This window comes from Opisthorchis viverrini (assembly GCF_000715545.1).
Source record: "Opisthorchis viverrini unplaced genomic scaffold opera_v5_78, whole genome shotgun sequence".
Taxonomy (NCBI): domain Eukaryota; kingdom Metazoa; phylum Platyhelminthes; class Trematoda; order Opisthorchiida; family Opisthorchiidae; genus Opisthorchis; species Opisthorchis viverrini.
The window spans coordinates 401,154-412,143 of NW_008751734.1; the positions used below are offsets into that span (position 1 = coordinate 401,154).

The following is a 10,990-nucleotide window of genomic DNA, read 5'->3' on the forward strand; positions in this document are numbered from 1 at the left end:
AATTGATTTGCAAATGAGTGTACTTCTTGAAAACAGTGCAATTTGGGTTCAAGTAGATCATAAAATTGACGGAAACTCGGAGACTGCTCCTACCTGATGAGTCCCGGTCGTGGGCTGTCGAAGAGTTTTCAGAAACCTTGTGAGTAGTTTCCTTTATGAAAATATTTTGCATTTCTCTCACTCACCATCCGTTGGATATGTGATGCTCTTAAACGCTTTTGATAGCCCGGCCTGGCTGCCGGATCTCTACGTATACCACCTAAAAGCAAACGGAAAAATTAGCGCCTCTTAGGTTGGGCATTTTTGAGAGGAAATCGCCTAATAAAATATGCTGTTGCTGAAAGCCGAGGCCTTTCGACAGCTAGTTTTTAACCAAGTAGATCGGGAACCTAATGACCTTAGCCTGCGGGGTTCTATTGCAAGACATTTGATGAGTGACAGGTGGGCAAACCCCGCAAAAGCTGAATTTTCTCATTCGACTATGCTTGCTCCATGTTTGTCAGTAGTTCATCTCATTGCATCCAAGAGTAGTGTCGTCAGCCTCGTGTGTTCAGGCAGCAGGCAATGACTTTTGCGTGATAAAACCCCGTGCGACAATATACCAAAAGCTTGAAAACGCTCTGATTCCAAAAAGAGAATCTCTCTGTCGTTCACTGATTGTCATTGCACAACTACCGACTCGTTCCCGTAAGTTTTCTCGCCGAAGAACACTTGGGCCAGATTTAGTTAGACTGCCGGCTTGGATTCGATAGCCCCACTGTCACGGTCTTCCAGTCTCCATAACATACCCAGCCTATGTTGCACTCTATTGCACTCTAAGTGTTATGATTCCTCTGATGGACAAAAAAGGACAAAAGGAAAACGCTCAGATAAGGTCAGTAAGGCTCTCATCCCAAACGGCGATCACATTCATAGCTTCTGGTGCATTAATTCAACTTGTTTGCTACAAAATTCCTCGCCCTAAATGGATAATGTGGCTCTGAGAGTGGGTGAGTGACCAGCTGTGTTTCTCCGAGGGGCAGGTGTGTAGTGTTTTGATTAGAAATGGTACACATATGGGAATTTAATTTAATTTTTCCAGTTTTGAAGAGGTGTCACGCTCGTTTTAGAAAACAAAATTGACTCCATTCTGATGGATCTTGTTGAACGATTGTGTAGGAAGCGGACAGGAAAGAAACAGATGTCATTTACAGCTCATCCTTTTCTAGATGTTTGGCAAATGACGGAAATTGTTGCCTTGCAAGGAAACCCTAATTAAATTCAGGTTGTTACTCTTAATCAAATTGTGTCGTAAACGCCAACCCCAAAAACATTCATCATAGTATCTCAAAAGCAACAAGGTTGGAGTGGTTTTGAAGAGATTCGAAATCCATAAATATGACTTGTACGGGGGGACTTGTAACAGCATGTATAAGGATGTAACCGATCGAAAACAATTTTTAAAATCAGAATGGCCAACCTTCTGAGAGGGCTCTTAACTACCTGTGGTTTAATCTTTCAGAGAATGTCATAAAACATCCAAAAATTCCAAGATTATTTCAAAAAAATGCTGTTATTTAGATCTTACAGCAATTTCAACACATTTCTAAACTATCGGCTTTTCACAGGGTAGATTTGAACAATCCTTGCTTGTCTGATAGCCTGGTAAGCATTTGGGAGCAATAAAAAATCCAAGTCATAACAAATGAACAGTTCCGGATGAAAAAAGTTAAACAACATTCTAACAAACCGGTCTTGGGCTGTCAAAGAGTTTTCAGTAACCTTGTGAGTAGTTTCCTTTGTGAAAATATACTGCGATATCTCGAATCTCGTGTCATCTGAAGCATGAGGCGGTCTGTAGGCAGCATATTCAGTTGTAGAGTATCATATGAACGAGAGATTCAGTTGAGTCTCTCTTGAAAACCAAATTGATTTGCAAATGAGTGTGTTTCTCGAAAACAGTCCAATTTGGGTTCAAGTAGGACATAAGGTTGACGGAAACTCGGGGAGTGTGCCTACCTGATGAGCCNCGAAACCTGTCGTGGGCTGTCGAAGAGTTTTCATCAACCTTGTGAGTAGTTTTCTTTAGGAAAACTTTCTAGCAAATATATTTCGCCAGTTCTTGAAGACACGAAGCATTTTAACCGAATATGCTCACCTGCGTGAGTGAGCCAAGCAATTAGAAAATCAACAAGACATGGTGTTTTGGGGTCTTTTTTCGGGCAAAACTGCTCATGATTCAAATGTGTAAACCTTTCAAATGTGTAGACCTTAAAAACTCTCACAAAAATCCATGTCGTTCTCTTTGTCATCTAAATTTTACCCAAGAGAGCTTGTAGCTACCCCGTCACCCACACAATTGACTGCTCAGTTCACAGTCGCTCAATGGATCACGAGGCTTGCCTTTTTCTCATACTCACAAACCACATCACATCAAGGTGACTTATCGGACATCGATTGTCTGCACCGTCTAGTGAGCGCAGCAACTACTCATGTGCTGAAACGCCCACGTACACGCACTGGGACCTACATAGAGAGAAACCAAGCCCTGTCAGGACACACACAGACTCGCGCGCGCGCAGGGAGCAGGACGTCAACCTCTCCACAAGTCCACGGACAACCATGGAGTACGTGTAGCAGCCGAACTGCGGAGAAAACACGTTCCCGCCGTCCGGACTTTCACCAAGGCATTCTTGCATACGATAAGTTCCCTTTTTCTTCACTCGCTCCCATTTTCGCACTGTATTTATGTTTATACGCATCGCAACCATACTAAAAATTTCTATTAGTGCACATACACCTTCTGATTTGCATTATGGCTATCACCACCTGTGCACTAATAAGTTCAATATAGTGACTATCAGATATTCCATGTTCTATCATAGCGTTTCACACCACTGGGAGTTTTTTTACCCCATCTTTTATTCAGACTGACTTTCTACAATGTCCGCAAGAATATGAATCAATCTTTGTCTAAATTTCTCCGGAACGGAGCTGTTAAACTAAGCATTTTGCTTCAACCCAGATAAGTTCCCGATGTTTACAACGCCAAAGAAAACTCATGGTAAAGCGGAAAGACATTTCAGAAATAAACTGGCTTGCTCCCGGAGGAAATTAATAAATGTTTTTTTGTTGTGCGAGACAATCCTTAAACAACCAGACACGTCACGGATGTTGAGCACGCTTTAGAAACTGTATAAACGCAATTAGATATGGAAGAATCACCCACCAAACAGCACAGGGATGATGTCCTCTCACTTGGAGACCAAAATGTCTGCGAGCCAATTGCCAGGCGCCGCGAACAACCCAACCGCTACCTAATAAACAGAGAATAAATTCAATCGATCTACCAATATTTGGACACATTGCCGTAGTGGAGAAAGAGAGGCCCGTTCAACCGGACGTTTCGATTGGCTAACTAGTAAACAATGCAGTTGAACTGCCTTAAATTCACTAATTATCTCAGAACGCTTGCTTCGAACAGCTAATGTGCAAACAAATTATTGATTATAGTATAAGAGAAACTATCAAAACCGCAATACCAGCTGATCAGCTCCCAGAAGTTCCTCTGACGTGCTTTACGGGAACGATCAAAACCACAATATTAGATGATCCGCTCCCAGAAGTTCCTCTGACGTGCTTTACGAACCCCATCAATGCGGGCATGTTATTCCATGTTGCGGTGTTCGTGTGTGCATGCCCAGATCTAAGCAGACATCCACCGCGATCAACCGGCTTTTGTACATGGGTAGATAGAGTGAGAACCCTATCCTCACCGCGTTCCTGTGGATACCCTGGCTAGGATTTCAGGGACTTCCTCGAGATTATGACTTCGTTTAGTTTTATCCAAGTACTGGGGACTGGAGACACTTAAGATGTCGTTTAGATGAAATATGAGCCCCAGTTGGATTGAAATCGATGGTGAGCTGACCGAGAGTGGTCAGCACCTTTTGAAAAACGTACTGTGTAAAGAAATTATGTTACCATATTTCGAGTGTCTTGCTGACAAAAATATAAGGTGGTCTTTGTACGGCAGGTTGACCTGAGAAATATCACAAACAAGAGATCCAATTACATCCCTCGTTTACGCCAATGAAGCTCACAAATAGGTGTATCTTGTCCTCGATCACTGCTCTTCTATTTCAAGCGATCGAATTGTGACCAGTACATAGTGTCCATTGGGAATGCATAGGGAAGACCAATATCCGTATTCTGACGTGGAGGAACCCTTTCATGCATATGATTCACAAAATGCTAGATGAATAAACAAGCAATCATCTGCATCACAGATGGAATGCAAAGTTTTGTGAACAGAACTCCAATTGTACTTTTGGCGCTGAATTTGACATCTGTCTGATGAGCTGGCACGTGACTACACGTAACAACAATCGTAGCCACGATGAAGATGCCCAACAGTGGTTCGGCTATCGTTTTCTCCCCTTTAAAGACAAATCGAATGCAAGGTCTCTTCCAAGTGTGCCTTTAACGGATATTTCGTGCCAGAACGAAAAACATCATGCCAGTGGAAAGGACAATGTTCCCCCTCCACCCGCATCCAAGGGTCTCACGCAATAGTGGATAAGATATCATATCATTCGTACGGCATACAGTAAACCACTTGCGGAATCAGTAACTGTGGTCCCGGTCAACAAAAAAGCACTCTACTACACCATCAAGCTGGGATATAACTCTGACACGAACTCTGTTGCTTGTTGAGGAATACTACCACTTTTTGCCTGAGCGAAATGTTCTTTGTAACAACACAACTGTGTGGTTTTCTCAAACTTTGTCCCGCTTGACATAAAGACAGGGTATTACTGGATATTACTCTTTCGAAGTCCGCTCAAACTTTAAAAACTATATGAATCAAGATGAAAACAGAAAATTATACCTCCCTCCCCCAACTTACAGTCCACACAACTTTGTTTCAGACTCTGTTAAAGAACAGAGAAGCAGAGTCTTTGCAGACAAGGACTCACTCTTGTGTCGAAAAACCAATGGTGCATGACCGAATTCCGATGACAATCTGTCTGTTTTCTAGAAATGCGTTCTCATTTTTGTCTGCGATTCCACATCAAATAAACACCAAGTTTCCTTTAGCGTCAGTGTAGAGCCCCGCAATTGAAGACTTTGTAGTGGTTACTTCGGTCACGCGCTTACCGCATTTCTAATCATTGGGTGCACGCGTGCGTACAGACGAACTTTTTCGGGCTAATGACATACTGTTGGGTTATTTTAGTCCGTTCTTGATTATTGTTATGCTTTCCTCAGACACAGATACCCTTGTTGGTATGGTTTCACGTGAAACCGCACATAGAAGAATCTGAGCCAGAATCCGCCTAAAGATTCTTTCTTTTCAGACAGATTCTGTTACAGACCTTTTACGTAGTATTGAAACACGCTATGACGAACTGCATATTACATCAGAGAAAACATGAGGTGGCTTCATTGCAGAATGTTTAATGCAGGAACATTATAACCGGTCTCATGTAGAACATAAGGTTGACGGAAACTCGGGGACTGTGCCTACCTGATGAACCCCAAGAAGGACGAAACCGGTCGTGAGCTGTCAACGAGTTTTCAGCAACCTTACGAGTAGTGTATTACAAAACCTTAATAAAGATTCGAGAAGTCAATATACACCAAGACGGACGCAACCGTCAAGAATATATAATCTGACTTTTACATATGGACCATATAATACCCATGGTTCTTCTCAAAGTGACAAGAGTGATTCCTAACTCAAACTATATGCCACGGCCTTGATAGCCAGAACGCGATCACGTGACAAGCTGTTTTCCATTTGTCAGTTACGCTCCGATTGCTGGTCGTACAGTGGACCGTTTACTAAAGGCACTTACTTGCTGATATATTTTTATACAGGTACAAGTTTAGTTTCCGTTTGTTCACGCACTACTGATCACCCACTGGGGGATTCAAAGAGTACAAAAATATGGCTGATATTGTATGGTGGTGTAAACAGGAATTTATACCTAGTGTGAATATTGTGCTTTGTCACCGTGAACATTTTTTGTGGGTCTGTAAACAACAGTTAGCTACCAACACGTAAACAAGCTCAAGTTGGAATCAAAAAGACAAAAGTTGATGCAAAATCCCGCGTAGTCAAAAAATGGTGGGTAATTTTCTAGGTTTACGATAGAAGCGATGGAGAGACCTGACTGACGCCATAAAAATGTTAACCAATCAGATAACTTTACACTTAAAACAGCCCATAACCCATTCTGGTGCTCATCAGATAGGCGCTGTCCTCGAGTATCCTTACTTGAAACAAAATCGCACGAAGTTAGCGAAATACACTCTTTTCGTTTTGACAGAAGACTCACGTGGAACTCAGCTGAATCTCTTGAATATCGTGTCAACGGAAACATGTAGCGGGATGGTGCATCATATACAGTTACTTGAAAACATCATGAACGAGCGATTCACTCGGGTTCCAGGTGAATCTCTCGTCAAAAACAAATTGGTATGCAGATGCATTTAAATTCTGAGTACAGGTAGGCTACGAATAACAGCAGTTTTTTTCAAAATCGGCTTAAGGAGCACCAGTGGTGATGCGCGTTCCACACCGCGGGCTGGTTCGATTTGGACGAATCTGCTGGCTGATCCAACTCTGTGGAACCTGCCAATTTTTTTCAAACATGTCTTTTTTGTTTGCTGTTTTCAATAAAAACCTCCTTTCATATTTTACTAAGGTGTGACATTCTTACTTTCTCACTGCCCTCCCAACGTCGTGCGGTTGTAAACGGCGTAATATTGTGGAACACGGGTGCGCGGATTTGTTCTTCTGTTCGTCGCAATTGGCAATCACATTGCAAAAGTTTCGCCACTATTCCCAGTGGCCACGTCAGTGTGCCGTTGTGTGGGTACTTCATCTATTTTCTAAGTTTCTAAAAGCTCTGCTGGAGCTGGTTGTTTGTGAGCTGGTTTCTGTGTAAATGGATTGGTTGTCATGTATCTCTGAATTGCGTGGTGGTCTAATTTCCTTGCAACTGATTGGTTCGGTAAATGCAATTGTCTTAGCGGTTCTCCTTAATTCTGAGTACTCCGTTTTTTGGCTCCCTTGTGGCCTAGCATCCTTGCTCAATTAGACAATCCTCCGTTTGCAGAATTTTTCAGTTATTATTTTGATTTTTCATTGAGTACCGTATTGCCTACATTCTCATCCGGTTCAGTGTCCATTTTGTGCCGAAGATTCTATTGACTGGTTTCTCTGCGCAGTACGTTTCCGGGACAAATTCCGCTTCTTTTGTATTACCTGAGCAAGTGGATGAAACCTGCTACAGTAGGACTCTTCTTTGTGTTCATGAGTTGAAACAAGTGATATCAAGTCATCCCTTCCACTAGTAGGTATGTTCGTTTATTCTGTCGGCACGTTTTTGCCTGGCCTTACCATAATTGTGTTTGTCGCAGAAGTTGTATTGACGTTTCCAGATATCGATTTCCTTGTCGATCGCATTAAGTATTCTCTTTTATATACGAAAGCTCTCCTTATTTATTTTGCTATCCGAGAGCAACCATTTTTCTTGTATAAGGTATCTTACGATAACTTGTCTATCTCAGATCATACTATCTTGATGTTCCACAAATTTTTTCTGATTCCTTGTCACATAAACGGACTTACACTTCATTCGCCGAAGCTATCTAGGACTGGCTGGCAACGACCACGTTAAACAGAGCTATTACTTATGGAGGTATTTGTACTTCCGCAGGAGATGATTCTTCCGTCTAAGCGCTCCAAACTGAAGATTCACGTGACTGAACTCCGGTTGCCATCCTGCTCATTCTGCATCTTTAATTTAAGAAAGACGTGAGAAGTTGGCATCTATGTGATTTGTTGAACAACGGCGATGCAACCATGGAGCACCTGCGGACCATAGGGAAACAACAAATGGTTTGCTCTGCCTTCACTGCTGAGCCGCTTGCCAGCCCTTGCTACCGATGTGGATACCACAGAATGAGATCGGATGACGTACTTTCGCGGGCTCAATCAGCCAGCCAAAACACGATAAGCGCCCGAACCACCCTTTTTGTTTATTATTAGTGTACCAGAGTCAAACTTCAATCCCTTTAAATTTCATCCAATACCCGCCCCTCAGCTAAGATGTCGAGCCAGTGTTTTGAAATTGCGCCTAGTAAAGAACTGCCAAGATATTAATGGATAACCGTGCGGTATTTTAGTAAATCTGCATTCGCTTACATTGTCATTGAGCAGGTACCAGTCGGACAGTGGAACAAAATCAACCTGGTTCCAAGTGATCAGGTTTAACAGGTGAACCGGTAAATAAGCTCGTGACCCACATGATCGACTCTACGCACACACGCTTCGCATGCTACATAAGTCCACATGTTCGAGGAAATATTAAGTAAATCGTGAAACATTTGGTCCCACCACTTCCCTTAGATATATGACACCTGCTTAGAAAGCTGTCCGACAGGCCGTTCGCTCAGGTCGCCTTATAACATAAAGTGGAAGAAACGGAGAAATGCACTCATTTGCAAATCAAATTGGTTTTCATGAGAGACTCAACTGAATCACTCGTTTTTTATGATATTCTACAACTGAATGTGCTGCACGCAGGCCGCCTCATGTTTCATTTGGCACGATATTCGAGAAATCGCAGTATATTTTCAGCAACCTTGTGAGTAGTTTCCTTTGTGAAAACATACTGCGATATCTCGAATATCGTGCCATCTGAAAAATGAGGCGGACTGTGTGCAGCACATTCAGCTAGAGGCCATCATAAAAGAGAGATTCAAATGAGTTTCTAGTGAAAACAAAAGTGATTTGCAAATGAGTGTATTTCTGGAAAACAGTCCAATTTGGGTTCGAGTAGAACATAGGGTTGACAGAAACTCGGGAACTGCACCTACTTGATGAGTCCCAAGAAGGGTGAAACCGGCCGTAGGCTGTCGAAGAGTTTTCAGCAACCTTGTGAGTAGTTTGCTTTATGGAAAGAGCCTGAAGGCCTGACCAATGTCAGATATCTGGAAATCTCTGAAGAAGAACTCCATTGCATTACATCTTGCCAGTATTGAAAGCAACGAGATGCACCGAAATATGCCTTAGTGAGACGTTTCGCGAAAGGGTCAAATTCAGCACCAATTTGCGTAAATTTCGCGCCTGTTTAATTATAAAGTGTTAAACCGATGGATCAGGTTTCCTCAAAGCGAGAACGTTCTCAGATCACACTATCTCATAACCCCTTATCCAGAGGTTTAGTGTTCTATGTTGACCCCCCGTGCCGGGTGATAAAAGACAAGTGTTCCAGAAATATCTATTTTTCGGCCAAACGGAGAGTCTGCTGAACTGCATTCTGTCGTAAGCCATCGGAATTGGATATCGGAATGTGCAAATAAGTAGTGATAGCCTTTAAACAGCAGCAAACAAAGATACGGCCGGCGCAGCAAAATTACTCCTTGGAATGAATAATTGGCCATCCAAAACACGACGTTTGGAATGTCAAAACGTCCTCTCATGATTGGTTGTTACTATGGGTTGGAACATGGAAGCAACCGTTCTTCAACCCGATGTAGATTCTGTACTATTTTGGAATAGCCGCTCAGCTCCACACAGGAACTTTCAGCACAGGTGAAGAGGTTTTAAAGAGACTACGAGTTAGACAAAATGACAACTGGTTACATGCACTTCAATCCCATCAACTCTGCTTGAAAGTTTAGGTCGCCCCAAGAACCAATGTAACTCAAACTTGTTTGTTTTTGTCTTTTCATTTGAGAAAATTCAGATACGTCCGCCGTGAACTGGTTGAGCAGAATTAACCACTCACCTCGCAAGTCAGGTGTTCGCAGCCAAGGATATACACCATCGATGAGCTCCGGTGAGTCCAGTGCTTACCTTCTTTGATAAAGAATCACCAGATTGAGTGCGCCGGGACCAATGGACGGCTGTTCAAACGAAGGTTACGGAAAATATATCGAAGACGTAAACGGCTATTTGCTCCTGTCATTATGATGTGACCTGGGCTGAGCTGGATGTTGTCAACGACTAGAATTTGAAGGCAGATCCTTTTTTGAAAATGACATCTTGTCAAACAGTGGCGACGGGCCTTGTGTGAAACTCGGTCGACAGAGGCACCTGAAGCTAGACTCTGTCACTCTGTCAGAAGGCCGATCCACTCCGGCACAACATCGTGTTTTATGCGAATTGGGAGTCCTTTTTTGAAAATGACATCTTGTCAAACAGTGGCGACGGGCCTTGTGTGAAACTCGGTCGACAGAGGCACCTGAAGCTAGACTCTGTCACTCTGTCAGAAGGCCGATCCACTCCGGCACAACATCGTGTTTTATGCCACCAATAAACCTAATATCCAACATAGCGTTCGTCACACGCCCACACAAGAGTTTTTCACGGCAGAGTGTCTATCATGATATGTTACAATGGCTGGAACTGAACACTACCTCAAATAACCCACACATGTGTTGTACTTTAATTCAATTACTTGGAAACCAATAAACATAAGTAACAGGCATATTGTCTCTTGAAAACACTGGTAAAACTGTAAAAGAACTGGAAAATCCCGGATTATGGAGAATGTGTTCTCTCCAAAATCGACTGCGATGCAAAGCAGTGTGTGCTGTAAAACCCGTCCTCAAAACAAGAAATTCTAACCTATTTTCCACTTGTGAGGAATAGGTGGGTGTGCGTCTCATCTCCCACGTTGTCTAAAAAACTCAAACTTGCAGCAACGCCTAAGTTTTCGAATATTCGTTCACATTCCTTTCTACTAACCAGCACGCAAATTCTCGAATGTGTAAAGAATGGATTGTCCGTGCCACCGGAGACAAAAGTTTATAAATTTTAACCGAATTAATGCTTTTGAAGAAGTTTGGTGACAGTCGGTAGATTTATTGCTGGGCAACGTTTCGCTTTTGAAACAAAAGCTTCGTCAGGTCAAGCGACTAGGTTCCGAGGTTGGCCGAGATTTGGGCCGAACCAATCAGCTAAGTCAAGCTAAATCTCTGTTGGGTGTCG

At 42.7% G+C, this 10,990-nt stretch overlaps 1 protein-coding gene across 1 annotated transcript in view; it reads right to left on the bottom strand.

Moving 5' to 3' along the window:
• Nucleotides 1-8,591: 8,591 nt before the first annotated feature.
• The window catches only part of T265_04611 (hypothetical protein), a gene marked incomplete at both ends in the record, with an annotated part of 6,522 nt that continues 4,123 nt past the window's right edge, over nucleotides 8,592-10,990 (bottom strand). The window contains 2 exons of the mRNA XM_009169393.1: nucleotides 8,592-8,666; nucleotides 8,777-8,967. Of these exons, the coding sequence (XP_009167657.1) occupies nucleotides 8,592-8,666; nucleotides 8,777-8,967 (266 nt within the window). The remainder of the gene's footprint in view (nucleotides 8,667-8,776; nucleotides 8,968-10,990) is intronic.